At 43.1% G+C, this 23,312-nt stretch overlaps 1 protein-coding gene across 1 annotated transcript; it reads right to left on the minus strand.

Annotated features, from left to right (window-relative positions):
* Positions 1–4,682: 4,682 nt before the first annotated feature.
* Positions 4,683–22,710, minus strand: chp2 (calcineurin-like EF-hand protein 2). Its single transcript, XM_072391878.1, has 8 exons — positions 22,704–22,710; positions 9,285–9,359; positions 7,804–7,876; positions 7,190–7,270; positions 6,973–7,097; positions 6,830–6,891; positions 6,194–6,316; positions 4,683–4,771 (listed from the first exon to the last, which is right to left on the minus strand). The coding sequence occupies exons 2-8, from the start codon at positions 9,349–9,351 to the stop codon at positions 4,718–4,720; spliced, it is 585 nt and encodes a 194-aa protein (XP_072247979.1). The 5' UTR covers positions 9,352–9,359; positions 22,704–22,710; the 3' UTR covers positions 4,683–4,717.
* Between the last annotated feature and the right edge of the window lie 602 nt (positions 22,711–23,312).

A 23,312-nucleotide genomic window follows, 5' to 3' on the forward strand; every position in this document is an offset into this window, starting at 1 on the left:
TGGTGTAGCTACCTAAAGGCGAACAGCTACCTAAAGGCGAACAGCTACCTAAAGGCGAACAGCTACCTAAAGGCGAACAGCTACCTAAAGGCGAACAGCTACCTAAAGGCGAACAGCTACCTGAAGGCTAACAGCTACCTAAAGGCTAACAGCTACCTAAAGGCTAACAGCTACCTAAAGGCTAACAGCTACCTAAAGGCTAACAGCTACCTGAAGGCTAACAGCTACCTGAAGGCTAACAGCTACCTAAAGGCTAACAGCTACCTGAAGGCTAACAGCTACCTAAAGGCGAACAGCTACCTAAAGGCTAACAGCTACCTAAAGGCGAACAGCTACCTGAAGGCTAACAGCTACCTGAAGGCTAACAGCTACCTAAAGGCTAACAGCTACCTGAAGGCTAACAGCTACCTAAAGGCGAACAGCTACCTAAAGGCTAACAGCTACCTGAAGGCTAACAGCTACCTGAAGGCTAACAGCTACCTAAAGGCTAACAGCTACCTAAAGGCGAACAGCTACCTAAAGGCTAACAGCTACCTGAAGGCTAACAGCTACCTAAAGGCGAACAGCTACCTAAAGGCGAACAGCTACCTAAAGGCGAACAGCTACCTAAAGGCTAACAGCTACCTGAAGGCTAACAGCTACCTAAAGGCGAACAGCTACCTGAAGGCTAACAGCTACCTAAAGGCTAACAGCTACCTAAAGGCTAACAGCTACCTAAAGGCTAACAGCTACCTAAAGGCTAACAGCTACCTGAAGGCTAACAGCTACCTGAAGGCTAACAGCTACCTAAAGGCTAACAGCTACCTGAAGGCTAACAGCTACCTAAAGGCTAACAGCTACCTGAAGGCTAACAGCTACCTGAAGGCTAAGAGCTACCTGAAGGCTAACAGCTACCTAAAGGCTAACAGCTACCTGAAGGCTAACAGCTACCTGAAGGCTAACAGCTACCTAAAGGCTAACAGCTACCTAAAGGCTAACAGCTACCTGAAGGCTAACAGCTACCTGAAGGCTAACAGCTACCTAAAGGCTAACAGCTACCTGAAGGCTAACAGCTACCTAAAGGCTAACAGCTACCTGAAGGCTAACAGCTACCTGAAGGCTAAGAGCTACCTGAAGGCTAACAGCTACCTAAAGGCTAACAGCTACCTGAAGGCTAACAGCTACCTGAAGGCTAACAGCTACCTAAAGGCTAACAGCTACCTAAAGGCTAACAGCTACCTGAAGGCTAACAGCTACCTAAAGGCTAACAGCTACCTGAAGGCTAACAGCTACCTGAAGGCTAAGAGCTACCTGAAGGCTAACAGCTACCTAAAGGCTAACAGCTACCTGAAGGCTAACAGCTACCTGAAGGCTAAGAGCTACCTGAAGGCTAACAGCTACCTAAAGGCTAACAGCTACCTGAAGGCTAACAGCTACCTGAAGGCTAACAGCTACCTAAAGGCTAACAGCTACCTGAAGGCTAACAGCTACCTGAAGGCTAACAGCTACCTAAAGGCTAACAGCTACCTGAAGGCTAACAGCTACCTAAAGGCTAACAGCTACCTGAAGGCTAACAGCTACCTAAAGGCTAACAGCTACCTGAAGGCTAACAGCTACCTGAAGGCTAAGAGCTACCTGAAGGCTAACAGCTACCTAAAGGCTAACAGCTACCTGAAGGCTAACAGCTACCTGAAGGCTAACAGCTACCTAAAGGCTAACAGCTACCTAAAGGCTAACAGCTACCTGAAGGCTAACAGCTACCTGAAGGCTAACAGCTACCTAAAGGCTAACAGCTACCTGAAGGCTAACAGCTACCTAAAGGCTAACAGCTACCTGAAGGCTAACAGCTACCTGAAGGCTAAGAGCTACCTGAAGGCTAACAGCTACCTAAAGGCTAACAGCTACCTGAAGGCTAACAGCTACCTGAAGGCTAACAGCTACCTAAAGGCTAACAGCTACCTGAAGGCTAACAGCTACCTGAAGGCTAACATGTGGATGTTAGTCGGTGTCAATCCGCCTGTTTATACCAGAGCTGTAAGAAAATATCTGACTCTGAATAAAACCAGACCTTTAAAATACTTCTAAAGATGTTCATCTGACAGAAACATGCTGTTGGGAGTCAAATTTGGCTCCAAGTAGTAATTTTGGTTTGTTTAGTTCTCAGAAAGTGGTCCAGTTTTATGTTTGCCTCTGTGGCCCAAAGTTCTTCATGTTTTCACTTGAAAACCATGGGTTTGAAGTGAAAACATGAAGTGTGAGAAGCTAAAGCTCAGACTCCCAGAAGCACTTTTTGTAAAGTTTCACTTGAAGGATGTGGAAAACAACAGCTGCAGATTGTTAATCTGACCAAAGGAACTTAGAGAATTCACTGTGATATTAGATCTGATTTGTCAAGTCGAGTTTATTTGTAGCTCATTTCATGCACAATTCAAAGCGCTTCATATAAAATAAAAGCATTGCAGCGGGGAACAGAAGAAGCATTAAAAAAATGTAAAATAATATAAAGAGAAACAAAAAATACATAAAATAATATAAAGAGAAACAAAAAAATGTTAAATAATATAAAGAGAAACAAAAAATACGTAAAATAATATAAAGAGAAACAAAAAATACGTAAAATAATATAAAGAGAAACAAAAAATACATAAAAGAGAAACAAAAAAACGTTAAATAATATAAAGAGAAACAAAAAATACGTAAAATAATATAAAGAGAAACAAAAAATACGTAAAATAATATAAAGAGAAACAAAAAAACGTAAAATAATATAAAGAGAAACAAAAAAACGTAAAATAATATAAAGAGAACAAAAAAACGTAAAATAATATAAAGAGAAACAAAAAAACGTAAAATAATATAAAGAGAAACAAAAAACGTAAAATAATATAAAGAGAAACAAAAAAACGTAAAATAATATAAAGAGAAACAAAAAAACGTAAAATAATATAAAGAGAAACAAAAAAACGTAAAATAATATAAAGAGAAACAAAAAATACGTAAAATAATATAAAGAGAAACAAAAAACGTAAAATAATATAAAGAGAAACAAAAAAACGTAAAATAATATAAAGAGAAACAAAAAAACGTAAAATAATATAAAGAGAAACAAAAAAACGTAAAATAATATAAAGAGAAACAAAAAATACGTAAAATAATATAAAGAGAAACAAAAAACGTAAAATAATATAAAGAGAAACAAAAAAAACGTAAAATAATATAAAGAGAAACAAAAAAACGTAAAATAATATAAAGAGAAACAAAAAAACGTAAAATAATATAAAGAGAAACTAATAAGATCATTAAAATGATTAAAAACAAGCAACAGTCTGGATAAGTTAACAGATACTGAGCAGATTTCATGCATAGACACATGAGAAAAGAAATGTTTTTAACCTGGATTTAAAAGCATTTGGTGACAGTTTAATCTCTGGGTTAATCTAACCTAACCCTAACCCTATCTCTGGCAGTTTGTTCCACTTGTTTGCAGCACAGCAGCTAAATGCTGCTTCTCCAGGTTCAGTCTGGACTCTGGACTGGACCAGCTGACCCGAGTCCTTGGATCTCAGAGCTCTGCTGGGTTTATATTCTCTGAACATATCACAGATTCTGGGATTTATAAACCATCAGCAGGCTTTTAAAATCTGTTCTGTGACTGACTGGAAGTCCGTGTAATTAATTAGTCCCGGTTTTCTCCAGCTGCTTCACACCAGGAACAAAGCTTGGGCAATAGCGCCACGTTGTGGCCTCGTCTTAGAACTGCACCTCCGTAAATAATCTCTTTCTCTGTCAATAATTCCCGTAAAACTTCCAAGAAACTGCATCAAGCTTAACATTAAGAGCTGCTCCGTTCATAAAGAGCTGCGATAAAACTTCCTTTTCTTTACAACACATCTCAATATTTAATAGCCTGCAGGAGATCGTAGTGGAATATCGCCGCGTAACACTTCCGGTTTGACTTCCCTGCATCGTCATTGGTCGACACCGTGCGCGTCAGCAGCAATAATAAATTAGACATAAATGAAGCTTCGTCCTGTCATACAGAGCAAATAAACGGTCTGAGCTGCTGACTCAGCAACTGAGCAGCTAAACAATGGGCTCTGACGTAAGATGCAGCTAATTTTAGCAGCTGCGAGGGTCTTTCTACCCAATCAGAAGCTTAAACATGCCCCTCAGTTCATAACAATGTAGTTAACTAACCTTTAAACTTTAAATCTTTTGTCTCTTTCTGTCCAAAGTTCACTGAGCCTGGATTTCTGTTAGAAAGCAACTCATTTGGTTCTCTTCTCTTTTCTTATTTTAACTCAAACCAGCAGGAATTTCAGCAGGAAACAGCGTTTTTCACACATTTGTGCATCAGTGAAAAAAAACACATTTAGATTAATATTCTTTCAGTTTAGGCGTCAACTTTTATTAAAATTCCCACATTTATGCATTAATTTATGACATTTTTTATGTGTAAAAGGATTTTATTTTCGAATTTCTCCAATGTTTTCCATGAGGTCCAGAGGTGGGCGTGACCTGGAAGGTTCAGGTTAAAGGTCAGTTCCAGCTGTCACTCTCCAGCTGTTCCTGCTTCCAAACACCTTCCAGTTTGTTTTAGCACTGATTCCTTCTGCTGCACGTTGCGCCTCGTCCTGATCGTTCCTGTCCTGAAGCAGCATCAGACTCACTCAAAGCTGTAACTAACGGCGTTCTTTTGCATATCTGGTCTGTTTCTCAGTGAGAAAAAGTCTCGTCTTTATTTCAGGAAGCGAATGCTCATCTTGTGATCGATGTTCACTTTCTCCAGCGACTGAAAACAAAGCAGACGTTTAAAGCTGAGGCTGCAGACTTAAGAATTCATGTTTACTTGTATTTATGTTAATGTTGTGCACAAATATATTCTGCTCCTGAAAAAGAGGTTCCATAACTATGGGGGACAAACGTGTGCTATAGCTGCTGTTAGCTCATAGCTGCTGTTAGCTCATAGCTCTGTTAGCTCATAGCTCTGTTAGCTCATAGCTCTGTTAGCTCATAGCTGCTGTTAGCTCATAGCTCTGTTAGCTCATAGCTCTGTTAGCTCATAGCTGCTGTTAGCTCATAGCTCTGTTAGCTCATAGCTCTGTTAGCTCATAGCTGCTGTTATGTGGCTACTTGCAGCTATAGGAGAGCTAACGGAGGGATTTCTACACAGGCACTCTACTGGGACCACTTCATCCACACGCCCCCCTGCAGCTCAGCTCATTCACTCCGGTAAGAACGTCCATCTGACTCAAAGCCGTCGTTCACGTTGTCAAAATCTGATAAATATCCTGCCATGTTGCACAAAACTATCAGCAGCAAACTCTGTGTGAAGTTAGCCGACTGTCACAGAGCACGGAGTGAATAAACTGTGCTGCAGGGGGGCGTGTGGATGAAGTGGTCCCAGTAGAGTGCCTGTGTAGAAATCCCTCCGTTAGCTCTCCTTTAGCTGCAAGTAGCCACATAACAGCAGCTATGAGCTAACAGAGCTATGAGCTAACAGAGCTATGAGCTAACAGCAGCTATGAGCTAACAGAGCTATAGCACACGTTCATTCATTCATTCTTCTTAAAGTATTGGTGAAATAAAGACAGATAATGCCTTATTTAGAGGCTGCATCCTCTAAGCCCCGTTCACTCCGTTATATGGATCTCCAGTTATCTAAATATCTTCTGAAGGACGCCGACTTTCACCAAACTGTTTTCAGTGAGCAGATGAACGTATTTCATGCCAGAAATAAGGTTTAAAAATGCCAGAGTTCCCCTTTAAGGCCTGCCTCCAAACTTCAACCAGCACCAGTTTGCTTACAGAGCAGCTGCACTGCTCTCCAGAACCATGTTAGGATGCTTTTTATTGACTCTTGTTCAGCGTTTAATACCATCCTGCCGGACACGTTAGTCAGAAAGCTGAAGGACCCGTCCTGTATGCAAAGACCCCCCCAACACAACCACAGTGGGTCTCATAACTGATGGAGACGAGGCTTTTACCAGCAAGACTAAGGAGATGAGAATCTGATCCACTCCTTTCGGGTTCCTCTGGGTTCAAGAGGCTCAGAGGCTGATGAGGAAGAACCAACCAGAGATTTTCATCATATTCTCATAGAGTTACAGACTGTTTGTTGCAGGAAGTCCTCAGCGTGGAGTTTTCAGCTGTTCGATTAGAGTTCAGGTCTTTCTTTAAATAAAACTGGACCCCTGCCATCTGACCGTCTCACCTTCCTGAACTCATCGAAGGAGATGGCGTCGTCTTTGTCGAGGTCGGCCTCCTGAATGGCTCGCTCAGTGATGCTCTGCAGCTGCTCCTCCGTCACCTGGATCCCCATCATGGCTCGCAGCACCTGAACCAGACGCTGCTTTTAGTCTCTAACCTCTAACCTCTCTGCAGAAACGGTTATTCCTTATTCTGCATCGTTTCTATGCAGATGATGCACGTGTGTGTGTTCAGTTTAGCTGCTCTGAAGGCATCATTTCAGGTTGTTAAATTCCTCCAGTTTAACGAGGCTGAGATCAGTGATTGACTTTGAGGAAGCGTGCTTCTTTGCCTCAGTTTGCTTTGCTCACACAGATGGAAAGTAGAGATAGAAAGAAGCAGGTTTCCCTGCAGGCGAGTTTTATATTTATGCATTTAGCATATTTAGCATTTAGCATTTTGCTTTTATCCAAAGCGACTTACACTGGTAGGCAGGTAGGGTAAGGGGGTCTGACCTGAGGACCCTACTGGAGGTTGTACCTTTCATGCAGGGGATTTGAACCCAGATCTCCCACATTAAGGGTGGAAATCAGAAAAACCACTACAATATCCAGTAAAATTAGGAATTCAAATCGTTGTGCAAACAGAGACAGTTACAGACCTGAAGAAGCTCTGCTCTGGAAATCTTTCCATCTCTGTCCAGATCGTACAGCTGGAAGGCAACTGCACAACAACACTTTCTGTGTGAGTCTGTAAGTCTCAGCAGAACTTTCTTTGTGCTTCAAACAACAAAAGCAGACTGACATTTGAGTTTCCCGGTCCTGCTGTTGGCCGGCTCGGCCTGCGCTGCGTCTCTGGCTCGGTTCTTCTCCGTAGGACGGAAATGAGCCATGATCCGGACAAAGGAGGGAAAGTCCAACGCTTCCTGCCTGCAGAGGGGGGGGGGAGGGAAATGTTTCAGCTGAGAAGCAGGACAACAGCTCAAAAAGAAACAGCAGAGTCGAGCTGCTCTAACTGGTACCCTGGTGGGAAGAAGCTGCAGATGATTCTGCCTCCGATCGGGTTCATGGCCACTTCCCGGACTGCTTCGAAGTCTTCTGGGCTGAGACACAAACAGAGACATGCAGGACAGGTCTGAGTTAAATCCAGCCTCAGGTTCGAGGTTCAGGCAACAGAAACCAGCTGATATCATGACATTATTCACTAAACACAGCCCAGAGTTTGGCCTCTACGTTCAGTTTCTGCTCATTTCCTTTCAAGTTTAGCTGGTAAATCAGGAGTTTGGACTTTTTCTAAATAAAGCTCGTTTTCTCCATGTAATTTATCTCATTATCAGGACAAATCTGCCTTTTTTTTACTTGAAACCAGTTAATTAACCCATTATCTCTGGAAATGACTTTTTGCTTTCATTATTTAACACGTTTATGATCCTCCGGAGACAGAAAATGAACATGTGAGGACATATTACTGCTTCCTGTTCAAAGACTTCCCTTATGAGACCCTCCTCAGCCCAAAGAGGACTTTAAAAAGGCGAAATCCAAGCTGGGGTTTCAGGATGTGTTCATTTGAACCGGTGTAAGGTGATGTAACACGCTCTGGAAAGAACACTGATGGCTGCTGTGATGCGAGTCCAACCTCAGATATCCTCTGCTGTGTCTGTCCAGGACCTCAAACCTCTCATGGAGACGAAGGAGGTGGGCGGCAGAGACTGAAACACAGACAGAACCACAGAAAACCACCTCCTTTTTTAATCATATCAAAGAAATAATTCTAGATAAATCATGTCTTCAGTGCCAGAATATTCCGGCGTATTCTTTCTTTTTCCTCTCCATGTCCTGTGCTCTTCATCCTATAAAGTTTGGCACAATTAAAGATGATAAAGGATCCCTTCGGTTCCTCATTGGAGGGGTTTTTATCCTCTTTAACTCCAGACCTCCCACATGTTTATTATCAATGCCAATCATTCCAGATGTTAGCTTGACTTATCTTTGCATTTCCTGCCTGGTTGGAGTACTGTAAGCTGGAACTTTAATATCTTTAAATATGTCAGATATCCTCAAAGTGCTGCTCTGACCTCAGATTAACTTCAGAGAAACTGACGCAGCTGCGGACCGTTTTAAGAACAGTTTTATCAGCTTCACCAGGTTCCGTATCAGCGAGGGCGGTCCAGGGCGTCGACACAGATGAACCGAACAGATGATGAGTTCAACTTGGCCGCTCAGAGCCAAACACACACAGGCTGAGCCTGTAGTTTTTAATGTCTGAATGCAAGCAGGCAGCCAAAGAACCGGGCTGCAGGACAACAGCATGAAGCCCTTAAGGCTGGAGGTCACAGCAACTGATGGAGCCTCATTTTACACAGACTTCAGACTGTGGAGATTTAGTTTTTTCACAGTTCTGGGAGTGATGCTGCCTGCTTATGTGAGTCACAGTCTGCCCCGTCTCAGTTTATGTTTAATCATGTTCAGTTCACCTGGTTAAATGTTCACAGCTGCACCTCATTCACTGATCACTCCCTCCACAGTATTTAGTCTCCTGGTTTCCTTTCAGTCTCTGCAGAATCCTCACTATCCCTTCATGCTTTGCACAAAGATAAGGCTTATTTCTTTCATAGCCTTGGTTTTTGTTAACTTTAAGTATTTTTGAATCCGGCTCGGTCGCGCTTTTTGTTCCTGCCTTTTGCTCCCTGTTTTGTGGAATAAACCTTGTTTTTTTCTAACTAAGAGAGCTGCATCTGGGTCCTACCTTTCCACCAGTTCCTGACAATGTGAGTATATTTAACCAGACTTCTGGGACTGTTGCTGCCTGCTTATGAGAGTATTTAAGCTGGTTTAAACAAAGGAAAGCAGGCGGATAAGATAAAGGACGTCTCTTTGTTTCTAAAAGTTTTGACATCTGTGGACAATCCTCTGATGGAACAAGCAGAAGCTGCAGCTTCACGTCTCACAGCCAACATGCATGATGGCAGACATGTGAACACGATGCTGTCAGCTGAACTCAGACTTTAACTGGGTGTTAAAACCACAGCATTTAGGACCGATCTGTCCGCTCTGCTTCCACAGATTCTGCAGAAAGGGGACAAACAAACATCCAAATTGAAAAGAGTGTGAACTCACAGCCAGTTTCCTGTATGAGCTCCTCTGCGTTTGGGACGCTGTTCATGCTGGAGCTGCGGGAGCCCATCCTGCTGCTGTCTGCGGCTGAGTTTGAGCAGGCTGCAGCCTTGTGTCTGCACTGCGCTGACCGACCCACCACAGGGACGACAGATATGCTGTTCAGCCAATCACAGCTGAGCAGGCAGGAACTGCCGGCCCTGCAGGGAAGCTGATCCCTGTACCTTCAGAGAGAAAAAATATGTTCCTGGCATGACTAATGACAGAAACATCAGCTGATCGTGCCTCTAAATATGGGCAATGCTCACTGGAATGGACCCCAGCTAAACTTTGTTAAAGCTAGCTAAATATTTTGAACTGATAGCGTTTCTATAATGAAAGGAAATGTATTTTCTTTGAAATGTGGACTTAATATACTCTGAAAACAACCTGTGGTTTGTGACCACAAATAATTTAGAAGAGGAAGTCAAACCTACGCAGACGTCACGTCTTTATTCTAATAAAGACCTTCAGACATCAGATCCAAGTCCCTGATGTTAGCTACAAAGAGCTTAATGGAACGGCTCCCATCTACTTGAATGCTCTTGCAAAGGCTTCTGTCCCAACTGGGTCCCTCCGTTGGTCCCAGGATTGTCGTCTAGCAGCTCCTACACCACGCCTAAGACAATCCAAACTCTGTTCATGTGTCGTCCCACGATGGTGGAATGACCTACCGAGCGCTACCAGAACAGGGGCGTCCCTGTCTATCTTCAAGAAGCTCCTGAAAACCCAGCTCTTCAGAGAGCATCTCCTATCCCAGCACTTACCTTGTACTTCCCTCCCCCCTCTATCTCTGCACTTTATCTTTCTGCTCTTCCTTCTATGCCTGCACCCTATCTCTACTCTGTCCCCTCTGACAGAGTCGGACTCCTGGGTTCCTTCTATGGAGCTTATTGTTAGCTTTTTATAAAGCTGTTATATCATTTGTAAGTCGCTTTGGATAAAAGCGTCTGATAAATACAGAAACATACCTGCTGCAGGACATCTCCTTTGAATTATAGCTACATCTTAAAGACCAGGTCCAGGTGAGCTTGTTCTGCTCCAACATCACGAACACAAAGGTTCTGCGTCTGGTTTCCAGCTGTTAGATCAACTGAGCGTCACATCCAGACTCAGTCCAGCTTTAAAGAAAGTTAAAAACTCCACAAGAGATAATGCTGAGTGACTTCAGAGTTCAGTGTGATGATGGAAGCTGTTGTCCTCTGTAATGTTCACCTGAAGGCAGATATTCAGACTCCTGAGGAGGTCAATCATGACGTTTCTTCATAGAACAAAGTCATTCACGTCTTTCTGGAAGTCCCATCAGCAATAAACACGTTTACAGCTTCACTCTGATCAGAGTTAGCAGAGCTTCACCTGCACAGACTTCAGAGACGCCTGTTGCCTCATTAGTGGAGATATTTGGGTCTAAAATAGGCCACTTTTGGTGCTTATTGCTCGGTTTTGGTCACTTCTGGTGGTTCTGAGGCTGAGCTGAGGCAGCTACATTAATGCAGAGCTGCAACTACACACGATAAAAAAGGGACTTTGATTAAAATGTTCTGCCAGAGGTTTCTTCTTGGTTCTGCCAGAGGTTTCTTCCTGGTTCTGGTTCTGCCAGAGGTTTCTTCCTGGTTCTGCCAGAGGTTTCTTCCTGGTTCTGGTTCTGCCAGAGGTTTCTTCCTGGTTCTGGTTCTGCCAGAGGTTTCTTCCTGGTTCTGGTTCTGCCAGAGGTTTCTTCCTGAGTCTGGTTCTGCCAGAGGTTTCTTCCTGGTCCTGGTTCTGCCAGCGGTTTCTTCCTGGTTCTGGTTCTGCCAGAGGTTTCTTCCTGGTTCTGGTTCTGCCAGAGGTTTCTTCCTGGTTCTGGTTCTGCCAGTGGTTTCTTCCTGGTTCCGCCAGAGGTTTCTTCCTGGTTCTGGTTCTGCCAGAGGTTTCTTCCTGGTTCTGGTTCTGCCAGAGGTTTCTTCCTGGTTCTGGTTCTGCCAGAGGTTTCTTCCTGTTAAAGGGAGTCGTTCCTTTCCACAGTCCCTCAGGCTCAGGACGGGAGATTGGACTGAAGACAAGTTTCGGTCCAATCTGTTGGTTTCCTTAGCTGGATATTATTTTTTAATTGTCTCCATATGAATTAATTGGATTATGATTACAATGAATTGAATTCCAATTGGCTTGAATTGGACTTTATTATTTAAGTGCCTTGAGATGACAATTGTTATCTGGCGCTTTATAAATAAAGTTGAATTGAACTAGTTCCTTTTTTCTTTAATTTTATTATTATTAATGATCACATGTTTCTGTCTCTTGTACGTTCAGTTAATTTGTAACTTTGTGTTTTGCTGCCTACTTAAAACTGGTTTCTCTTGCAAATGAGACCCTGGGTCTCAGTGAGATTTTACCTGTATAAATAAAGGTTAATAAAAGACGGCTTCACTCTGATCAGAGTTAGCAGAGCTTCACCTGCACAGACTTCAGAGACGCCTGTTGCCTCATTAGTGGAGATATTTGGGTCTAAAATAGGCCACTTTTGGTGCTTATTGCTCGGTTTTGGTCATTTCTGGTGGTTCTGAGGCTGAGCTGAGGCAGCTACATTAATGCAGAGCTGCAACTACACACGATAAAAAAGGGACTTTGATTAAAATCGTGTCTTTTACTCGAGCTGAAGTGAAAATGCATTCAGAAATTAACTGTAGGTGTGAACATAAATAATCTAAGAATCATTCTCACCTCAAACGGTTCTTAAATATCAGGAATAAGTTGCTGCTTGGTTTTATATTTCCTTGATTTTCACTCTGGCTCTTTAAACCTCCAAAGCTGGAAGCCTGAACTCTTAACTTTGTGTTCTGCAGGAAAAAGAAAGATGGCTGCCTGCCTCTCAGCTTTTCTTTAACACATTCTTACCAGCAGATCTATTCTCTACAGAAGGCAGCAGGTTCTGCTCCTCACTGGTCCAGAATCAGATCCACCGGGTCACCACAGCTGCTGGGAAAAGAACCACCAACACAGCATCTCAAAGACTCATTTTACACAGGATTGGCCAGAATAATGCAAACAACCTGTGAGTCCATTCACGGACACTAGGGGGAGCTGTTTCCCCACAAACTCAGTGTTTGGACTCAAAGAGTTGAGTTTCATTTCAGCTTCAGGCTGTTTTATGCACAGCAAATTCTTAAAATTACATTTTCATGACAGAACGCAATACTTTCACGAGTTTTCGTGTGTTTGGCACCATTTCTGAGTCATTCTTTGAAGATATTTATCAGTTACTTCACTTATTTCTTTTTCTTGACCACAAACAAAACTAAATCCTCTGATTGCAGCCACAAAATGTGACTCTTTTATATTATAGTTTAATTATAGTTGGAGTGTACCAGCATCAATAGAGCACTGGCTTCCTGTGTGTCAAAGGATGGGTTTTAAAATCCTTTTACTTGTCTGTAAAGCACTGAATGGTCTCGGGCCTAAATAAAGTAAATTAAATGATTTACTTGTATGTTATGAAGCACCCAGACCCCTCAGATCATCTGGAACAGGTTTACTCAGGATCCAGGATCGAAACCAAACAAGGCGAAGCCGCCTTTAGTTTCTATGCTTCCAGAATATCTGAGGTCGGCTGAACTCATTTAAATCATCACTATTTACTTACCGGTGAACCTGATATTGTAGGATAATCTGTAGCTATTGTTTTTATATTTGTTTGCTTTTTAAATGCATTTTCTGCACTGTTTTTCTTGCTTTTAGCCTTTGTTTTTAATGATCTATTGTTCCTTTAATGTATTTCTCCTGTAAAGCACAATGAACTTGCTTATATAAATAAAATTGCCCTGCAGAGACACACATGCAGGTATTTATTTTAACCTCTGCAACCAGAAAACATCGTCTTTAAATCAATTTGCCATGTTTTTATTTAATTCATGGGTTATTTCTGCTGATTATAGTGATTGTGCTCCAGCCAAAGATGGTAAATCTGGTGAAGTTTGGTTAAAATCTAACATTTCAGAACCAAACTGTGCTTTTACCTTTTAAAGCTGCACTAAACTGAGGTGGACCTCTACACTCGGCTCGTCCCATCCTGCATCTTTAACCCCTGGAAACACGGCCGCGCCTCACGCTTCCAGCATCTCCGACTGACCGTGACGGCGGGAAACGCCAGAAGTCAGATTCTTATTCTGACCAGCGTCACATCACAGGTGGACAAAAGGTTTCTGAGCTCTGGAACATTCTGCAGAAGCTGGACGAGTCGATTCAAAGCAGGAAAGTTATGACACCTTTCCCGGTGACCTCAGGCGCCATCTACTGGCGGCGCTGCTGCAGCAGGTTAATCTCAACAGGTGTTGATGCAGAACTCCACCTCCAGGTAACTTTATCTCGAATTCATTCATTCGTCCTTCTTCTTCAGAGGTTTTTTTTCTGTGAAACATGTTTTCGAGCTGGTTTGGATGCTGTGCTGCTGGAGGGATTTCTGCTGGTAACTATGGTGATTTTTTTTTTACATCTGTTAGGATGCGTAACCATGGCAACGTGAAACCTAAGCTAACTGAGCTGTCCAAGGCCACTGTGATGCCTGGAATAGAAAAAACAAGACTTGAAGAGGAGACGTCTGGGATGCAGAGCGGGATCAAAATGGAGGAAAAGGAGGAAGTTTAAAGCATTTCTTCCCCTGATCATCAGACTATCCGGGCAGACAGAGACTGCAGACAGAGCGCTAACAGTAAAGGAGGAGGATCACAGAGCTGGTTAACAACAGATGGTGGAATCCTGGACCTGGCTGCAGGAACAACTCTAACAGCTCTCTGCTCAGCTTTAAGACTATCCGGGCAGACAGAGACTGCAGACAGAGCGCTAACAGTAAAGGAGGAGGATCACAGAGCTGGTTAACAACAGATGGTGGAACCCTGGACCTGGCTGCAGGAACAACTCTAACAGCTCTCTGCTCAGCTTTAAGACTATCTGGGCAGACAGAGACTGCAGACAGAGCGCTAACAGTAAAGGAGGAGGATCACAGAGCTGGTTAACAACAGATGGTGGAATCCTGGACCTGGCTGCAGGAACAACTCTAACAGCTCTCTGCTCAGCTTTAAGACTATCCGGGCAGACAGAGACTGCAGACAGAGCGCTAACAGTAAAGGAGGAGGATCACAGAGCTGGTTAACAACAGATGGTGGAATCCTGGACCTGGCTGCAGGAACAACTCTAACAGCTCTCTGCTCAGCTTTAAGACTATCCGGGCAGACAGAGACTGCAGACAGAGCGCTAACAGTAAAGGAGGAGGACCCCAGATGTTGAACTGCTGGCTGTGAGTTTATATACTTTTTATTCTTGTACAGAGAGCTAACTGGTATCATGTTGGGCAATAAAACTGATTCTGGTTTTATTATTAGATTTAATTCAGTTTATCTCTAATGATTATGTTCTGCAGAAACAAATTAGGTGTCATCATGAAAGCAGAATATCTATCTTTTATTTACTATTTTAGTTTTAAAACCAAAGAATGTATTTTATTTGGAAATTTCTTTTTAATATTTAATTTACCTACTTTACTAAAATCAGCCGATTTCATACATTTATAACTTGATTTATTTTGAATAAATATGATTGTTTTTAAAGCAGAAACTCTAAAAAGCTCAGTATCACTCACACTTATGAGTTATTTGATGGTTATGTCACAATTTTTTGGTATCGGTGATAATCATGAGGTCCAGGAAGCGTCCTGCTGGGATGAACTGTGACCCTGAACTGAATAAAGCCGCTGCAGAAAGTGGACGAAGAATGAAATATCGATGTATCGTTAATGCAGATGTGGTCAAAATCAAGCTCAAATTTATTTTCATGGCACATTTACAACAACAAAAGTTGACCAAAGAGCTTTCGAGTCCAAGTAATTAAAGATAAAATATAAAGACGGTGAATAAAAAAAACACGAAACACAAACGATAACAAAGGTTTCAGACTCGAGTCGAAAGCCAATAAGAGGTGAAACCACGGCAACAAACTGAAATGAGAAGCTGATACGATAAAAACATTGTTTTCAGTTCCTTATCTTCTACTTTAACAGCAATTCAGTTGCCAAAAAAGTAACTTAAACCCAAAGAGGAATAAATCTTTTACTATAATAATGTGGTTACTTTGGACTAATCATTAAAACTCTCAGGTGTATAAAGTTGATTAAAAGCTTCTCTTCATATTCTTACATCTTGTTAAAGCTCACTTATCACTTATGGTGATTTTTTTTTTTTGAAGTGATGGATGAAGAATGAAATATCGATGGATCGTTAATGCAGATGTGGTCAAAATCAAGCTCAAATTTATTTTCATGGCACATTTATAACAACAAAAGTTGACCAAAGAGCTTTCGAGTCCAAGTAATTAAAGATAAAATATAAAGACGGTGAATAAAAAGAAGCCAAGAAGAGGTGAAACCACGGCAACAACCTGAAATGAGAAGCTGATACAATAAAAACATTGTTTTCAGTTCTTTATCTTCTATTTTAACAGCAATTCAGTTGCCAAAAAAGTAACTTAAACCCAAAGAGGAATAAATCTTTTAGTATAATAATGTGGTTACTTTGGACTAATCTGACATCATTGAAACTCTCACGTGTATAAAGTTGATTAAAAGCTTGTTAAAGCTCACTTATCGTATCTGTTTGTTATCTTTATATCATGATGCACCATTTATTGGTTGGTTTTATGGGTCTGTGATGAGGTTCAGCTGCAGCTCGGTGTCGAAGGAGCAACTCTGCAGGTGTAAATTAACTCGGGAACTTTTGTGTTTGCATCAGTTTAAAATGAGCAGCCGCCATCAAACAGCAGCAAACTCACAGGTTAATGTGAGCTTGTGTCAGTCGTTTCGGATAAAATCGTCTGATAAATTGTTCTTCTGGCCGTAAGTGGAAGAAAAGGTCAGATAGTGAAGCTTAAAGTTGTTATTTTGGTCTCAATCTGGACTTTGATCCATACAGATAGTATAAATGATATTACCAGCAGTGAAGGGATTTATCGGTGGTTATTCAGACTCTCCCCTTTGGACTCTGACCCAGTTTGGAGAGCTTGGCAGGATGCCACATATTTTACATTCCTCTCCAGTACACAGTATCAGCTGTCTAATTTAAGTTTCATTATTCTATTTCTGCCTGTGAAACTGTGAAAACCAAGAATCTGCAGGATGTTGGTGTTGTTACCGTTGAGCAGAAACTGGGCAGCGAGTTCGGTTCGGTTCTGATAAACTCAACTGGTTGCTTTTCTGTGACGCCATCAAAACTGAATCCTGAAAACATGTCAGGATGGTTCACATTAAAGCTGTGGAACACAACAGACTCAGGAATCACTCACTGCCTCTCTGACCTGTGGGGTTCCCCAGGGTTCAGTCCTCGGCCCCTTCTTCTTCTGTCTGTACAGTTATCCATCCATTTTCTACTTTCTATCAAAGTGTTCAGAGCCATGATCTGTCCAGCAGGTTCTGGGCCTGCCTTGAGGCCTCCTCCCAGGAGCACATGTCTGAAACCCTGAGGCATCCAAAGACCATCCTGATCAGATCCTACCTCCTCCCAGATGACTGAGCTCCTCACCCTATGCCTAAGCGTGAGCCCAAAGACCTTTAAGACGAATCTCATCTACTACGACTTGCATTAATGATTGTGTTTGACTGTAGGTGAGGGTTGGAACGTAAATCGAGGACCTGCCAGATGAAGCCAACAGGACGATATCATCTGTGAAAAGCACCAGAAATGAGTCATATTATCCAGCAGCTTAAACCAAGTGCTGCATGTCCCCAAACTTCCTCCGGATAAATTAAAATGAACCAACTCTTCTTTAAAGAAGAGGTCCAATGGTCTGAGACTGGACCGCATCAGAAGCCACAATCAAACCAGAAGATTGAAACAGCTTCCTCTGGAAATGTCATTTTAGCCTGAATGTGAGGAAGCTTCTCTGAACAGAAACCAGATCAAAGGACTCTCAGCCAAGCCATGGTTTTATGAACCTCTCTGCAGGTTGTTTCACATCTTCTTAAAGATCTCACAGTTGGATATTTCCCCAACAGAGCACTTTGCTCTCAGGCTGCAGGTTTCCTTGTGGTTCCCAGAGTTTCTAAAAGCAGAATGGGAGGCAGAGCCTTCAGTTATCAGGCCCCTAAAAGCAGAATGGGAGGCAGAGCCTTCAGTTATCAGGCCCCTAAAAGCAGAATGGGAGGCAGAGCCTTAAGTTATCAGGCCCCTAAAAGCAGAATGGGAGGCAGAGCCTTCAGTTATCAGGCCCCTAAAAGCAGAATGGGAGGCAGAGCCTTCAGTTATCAGGCCCCTAAAAGCAGAATGGGAGGCAGAGCCTTCAGTTATCAGGCCCCTAAAAGCAGAATGGGAGGCAGAGCCTTCAGTTATCAGGCCCCTAAAAGCAGAATGGGAGGCAGAGCCTTCAGTTATCAGGCCCCTAAAAGCAGAATGGGAGGCAGAGCCTTCAGTTATCAGGCCCCTAAAAGCAGAATGGGAGGCAGAGCCTTCAGTTATCAGGCCCCTAAAAGCAGAATGTGAGGCAGAGCCTTCAGTTATCAGGCCCCTAAAAGCAGAATGGGAGGCAGAGCCTTCAGTTATCAGGCCCCTAAAAGCAGAATGGGAGGCAGAGCCTTCAGTTATCAGGCCCCTAAAAGCAGAATGGGAGGCAGAGCCTTCAGTTATCAGGCCCCTAAAAGCAGAATGGGAGGCAGAGCCTTCAGTTATCAGGCCCCTAAAGGCAGAATGGGAGGCAGAGCCTTCAGTTATCAGGCCCCTCTCTGTGGAACCAGCTGCCAGTTTGGCTTCAGGAAGCAGACACCCTCTCTACCTTTAAGATCAGGCTGAAACTTTCCTTTCTGATAAAGCTTATAGTTAGGGATGGCTCAGGTGAGCCTGAAACATCCCATAGTTCTGCTGCTATAGGCCCAGCCTGCTGGGGGAGCTCCCATGATGCACCTCTCCTCCCTTTGCTCTCTTTTTCCCCCTGTTTAATTTCTCAAATGATTTTATGTCCATGTGACATTATTGTGGTTATTAACTTGTTTCCCTGTTCCAGCAGGTAACTTCTGCCAGAGGTTTCTTCCTGGTTCTGCCAGAGGTTTCTTCCTGGTTCTGCCAGAGGTTTCTTCCTGGTTCTGCCAGAGGTTTCTTCCTGGTTCTGCCAGAGGTTTGTTCCTGGTTCTGGTTCTGCCAGAGGTTTGTTCCTGGTTCTGGTTCTGCCAGAGGTTTGTTCCTGGTTCTGGTTCTGCCAGAGGTTTGTTCCTGGTTCTGGTTCTGCCAGAGGTTTCTTCCTGTTAAAGGGAGTCGTTCCTTTCCACAGTCCCTCAGGCTCAGGACGGGAGATTGGACTGAAGACAAGTTTTGGTCCAATCTGTTGGTTTCCTTAGCTCGGATATTATTTTTGAATTGGCTCCATATTAATTAATTGGATTATAATTACAATGAATTGAATTCCAATTGGCTTGAATTGGACTTTATTACTTAAGTGCTTTGAGATGACAATTGTTATCTGGCGCTTTATAAATAAAACTGAATTGAATCTCATTCTGGGAAACCATCCTCCAGATGTGGAGAAAGTTTCGAGCTGCGGCCATTTTGCACTTACAGGAAACAGTTTTGATAAAGAAATTCTTTGATATTTTGACAATGAGCAGCAGATAAATACGTTCCTCGAGGTGTGTGGCGGCTCTAAGATCTGTTTCCCGGAATCCACGCCCCTTCTCCTCCACTTTCAGTCTGCTGTGGTGGTTTTTTCCAGGCCTGGAACTGAAAGTGCAGGTATGAGGTGACAGGTGACACAGGGGCGGGGCCACAGATGCCAGACAATAAGACGCAATAATCATTCTGAATAAACCAGACTGAGAGCGGGAAAAGTCTAACAGTTAACTGCTTCTTTTGTATTTCTACTCTGTCTCACCTGTCCTCAGTTACAGAGGAATACCTGCTGGAAAACACCTGCTCATGAAGATGTAACCATCTGTGAGTCATCTAACCAAATGGTTAACGTTTAAGTATAAAAATCTTCGTCTGAGGGAATGATTTGAAGATTAATACAAAGATTTCTGTTAAAAAAATGGTCTACATTTAATTTTGTGGACTGGAAGTCTGCAACAGCTGCAAAATGTCCCAGAGAAATACATCTCAGAGACTCAAAAGATGTACAAAAAGGTTGAGAAACGGCACAAAACACACAGTTAGAGAGAAAAAACATGACAAAGTGACCAATAAAGGAACACCAGGGCACGCCAAAGACTCCCAAAAAGAACAGAAAACTAAATCAACTCCCAAAATGACCGCAAACATTTAAAGAATGACACAAAAAGATGCACAGTGACTCATAATTCCAACAAATAAACATGACAGGAAGCCCAAATAGATGCATATTAGTCATAATTGACGTTTTATTCCGGTCTGAGACGCTTGTTCTTCTCACAGGGGGCAGCTGCCCGACCCCCGGTGTACATTTCTGTTCAGTTAGAGCTGTTAGAGCAGCTTCCAGGAAACGCTTGAGGTGATGCTTGTTGTGTAACTGCTGGGAGAGCGCTGCCTATGGATCCCTGCTGCGCTCTGATTGGTCCAACGTGCCGTCCGTTTGCAGCTGGACTTGTTGACACAGCTTCAGCCTCATTTGGTTTGTGTGTCTTTGATGACGTCTCAACCCAAATCCCGACCTCTCGTTTCGGAGCGCTCCATTGTTTCGGCGGCATCCGGAGTGATGCGCGCGCGTTCGGGCGGATACAGCGCCGCCCCGCCCGGGTGGCTGGCAGCTCGATCGATTTATTGACAGGTGTTGAGGGATTTTTGGATCGCAGGTCGGCATCAGTGGGTTTTTGTTCCAACTGTCACAACCAATGAAACCGAAAGCATCTCGGTGAGCGTGTGCGAGCTGGCGGAGGTCCAGCAGGAAATGAAGTATTCCTGGCTGAGTGAACCTTGACCGCCCCCCCTCAGCTCCGCCGACTCCCAATCAGCTCTGATGCAGTGAGCACAGAAAAGCTTAGAAAACTGAAGGCTTTGGTTACTCACGTTTTCACATAATCTCAGGTTAAAACCTTCAAACTTGGTAAAGTCTGCAACAATCGGACTGAAGCCATCGGGTTCTGGATAAATCGGCTTTATTATAGCCGTCAGAGCTGCTGTTTAACTTTGATTAGATGCTGCTGCCTCTTGTCATGATGTGATGAGGTTTTAAGGGTCTGATCTGGTCTCTGAGGAGAATAAAAACTAAACGTTGGGGGCTGCTTTGGCTCAGATGGATGGAAATGCAGCAAGTGTTGATTTAATTTAACTTTCTTCTGCTTCACTGATGCATTTTGTGTGAAGTTGCCGGATGAATTCAAAGTTTGTGTACTTTGCAGATGGGGGAAATGAGAGAGAAATGGCTTCTCATGAGGACTGTTCGATGAACCCTAAAGAGACTCTTTCACAGAATGTCATGTGACTGGATAAAGCACATTTTATGGTCTGTAAATATGAATGCTGAGTTATTTCCTGCTGGTCGTGTCCTCCTGTCTGACTCAGTTACACTGGACGAGCTCTTCTTCTCTCACTCTAAAAGCTGAAAGTATGCTTCCTTAAAGCCTAATGTTTGACAAACCACGAGAGGAATGTGATTATATAACTGTGCCATTGTTTCCAGAGACAAATTAGAGGTGACGCCTTGCAGTTGGGCTTCGACAGGAGCGAGATGGAGAGGAGGAGGAGGAACACCCCGCTGAGTCCAGGCTGGTAATGAGACCCAGATTTCCTGCCCAACGCAGGGGAGAAACTCGTACCTGGATGAACGAAATGACACCAACAACCAAACTTTAATCTGTCAAATCAGAGGTCTGAAACCTAAGTGGAGAAAATGGGCTGAGACTAAATGTGACGAGTAGTTGAACTTTTAAAGGCAGATCGGGACAGATGTTTCACCCATCTGCACATCAAAAAGTGATAAAATCTCTGCTCTACCTGAGCCCTGCTGATTAAATGTGCTGTGAGGCAACATCTGGAGAGGAAAAACATCCTTTCACTGCTGAGAAACTCTGATCTTTGAAGCATTTAGGCAGAAAAAAGGCTCCTAACTTAAGGGATGAACCAGTGTTGTGTCGACACGGAACAGACAACTTAGCAAAGAAGCCATTTTAAGCTGAATCTTTAGGCACTTTGTCACAAAGACACATCATTTGTTCCCATTTCTTTAGCTGCATCTATGAAAAACAGCAAAGAAAACACAGTTTGACAGACAGAAAATAGGATTTCTGCAGCAACAAGGTGATTCCCAAAGAGCTATTAGCTGAAAACTTGGCATATCTCAGCATGGTGTGCAGTGTGTCCTTAAAACATTTGAGGAAACTGGACAAGTGGAGGACAAAAGAAGAAGTGTCAGGCCTAAAAAACTATCTCCAGCAGATGAACAGGATCTGAAAGTGATGTCCTTAAGAAAGAGGAAAAAATCCAGCTGTGACCTGACAGGACCTGAGAGATGCATCTGGACCTTCAGCTGATCCATCTACTGTTGGCCCAAGCCTCATCAGAAATGGTCTCCATGGAAGGGTGGCTGTCAAGAAGCCGTTCTTAAGGAAGGGAAACAGGGAGAAAAGGCTGAGCTGTGCCAAATGACACAAGAAGTGGACTGAAAATCAGTGGCAACAGGTCTTATGGAGGGATGAATCCTCCCCAGAGCCCGGACCTCAACATTATTGAAGCAGTGTGGGATCATCTGACAGAGAACGGAACAAAAGGCAGCCCACATCCAAAGAAGAGCTTTGGGATGTCCTTCAAGAAGCCTGGAGAACTATTCCTGAAGACTCCTTAAAGAAATGACAGAAAGCTGGTCTCAGAGGGTTCAGGCTGTGTTGGAGAATAAAGGAGCTCAGACCAGAGATTCACTTTAAAGCTGCTGAGAACTGATAAAAACTCTGTTTCTGCCTCAGATTCTGGGTTTATGTTCATGTTTGAACATGTTTCAGTGAATCTCTGCAGCTGCTTCCTGATTTATAGAGAAATCTGTGTATAACTGGTGCTGTTGCACCATCCTAATTATCTGAAACTGCTTTAAGTTATTTACTAGGCCTCCTTGTTTAATGAAGCAGGTGGAAAATTTACGATTGTTACCATCAGTTTAACTCATCACGGTGGATGAACCGGACGAACCTGTACTGATGGAAACTCCGACTGCAGCTCACACTACAGATCAGCTCTGACTGCAGAGTAATGACTGAGGGTCGGTATGTTGGCAGCGTGAAGAAGAAGAAGAAGAAGAAGGGGTGATATGTCAGGGGGTCTGACCCAGCATGCAGGATTTCAACCTTCTGCTGTTTCTGGTTCTGCAGCTTCGCTGAGTTCACTGAGCAGATGCCAGGTCGTGACGTTTGTGATTACGATGGCTCCGCCCACTCGCAGCAGGTATTCCCGGCCTCACCTGTGCACACGCCAGCAAACAAACGCACACCCGCTGATGATGCAACAATGGCGCTTCTGGTAAGCACCCTTCGCTGTAAGATGATATCACAAAGAATTATTAAACAATAAGGATGTCAGTTACAGCTCACCAAACTCTTTGTATCTTTGTAACTTATGTGGATAAAAGTCACTTTACTTTATTAAAAGTGCAACATTTCAGTCACAAATGAACCGGCTCATATTTACGGATGTACCTGATATAGATCTAGTGGGACTGGATAGTGTAGTGGGATAATTGCCACCTTTCTTGTGGAATATCTGAGTTCACATCCCCTGCATGAAAGGTATTACCTCCAGTAGGGGTCCTTAGGCAAGACCCTATCTGCCTATCTGTAAGTCTCTTTGGATAAAAGCATCTGCTAAATACATAAATCATGGTGTTTCAGTGGCTGTAAGGAGTTAGTTAGAGGAGTCATGTTGAAGGTCCAGAAGCATCTTAACGACTACAGACAGACTTTTAGTGCAGACATCAGATCTATCTCTGGATGAACTGTGTTGCAAGTTAGTGGAAACTCAACTCTTTAAGAAGCCTTACCCAGCCTTCACTGACTGGAGGAAATACGAGACAACCTGGCCCCTGGATGTA

The sequence above is a fragment of the Leuresthes tenuis genome, unplaced genomic scaffold (genome assembly GCF_036924035.1).
Source record: "Leuresthes tenuis unplaced genomic scaffold, fLeuTen1.0.hap1 SCAF_9, whole genome shotgun sequence".
NCBI lineage: Eukaryota > Metazoa > Chordata > Actinopteri > Atheriniformes > Atherinopsidae > Leuresthes > Leuresthes tenuis.

Coding starts and splice junctions, on each gene's coding strand:
- chp2 (XM_072391878.1), bottom strand. CDS start 9,351: ATGGGCTCCCGCAGCTCCAGCATGAACAGCGTCCCAAACGCAGAGGAG. Junction 7,877..9,284: donor GCTCATACAGGAAACTGGCT/GTGAGTTCACAC, acceptor TCTGTGTTTCAG/TCTCTGCCGCCCACCTCCTT. Junction 4,772..6,193: donor CCTTCGATGAGTTCAGGAAG/GTGAGACGGTCA, acceptor CTTTGTTTTCAG/TCGCTGGAGAAAGTGAACAT.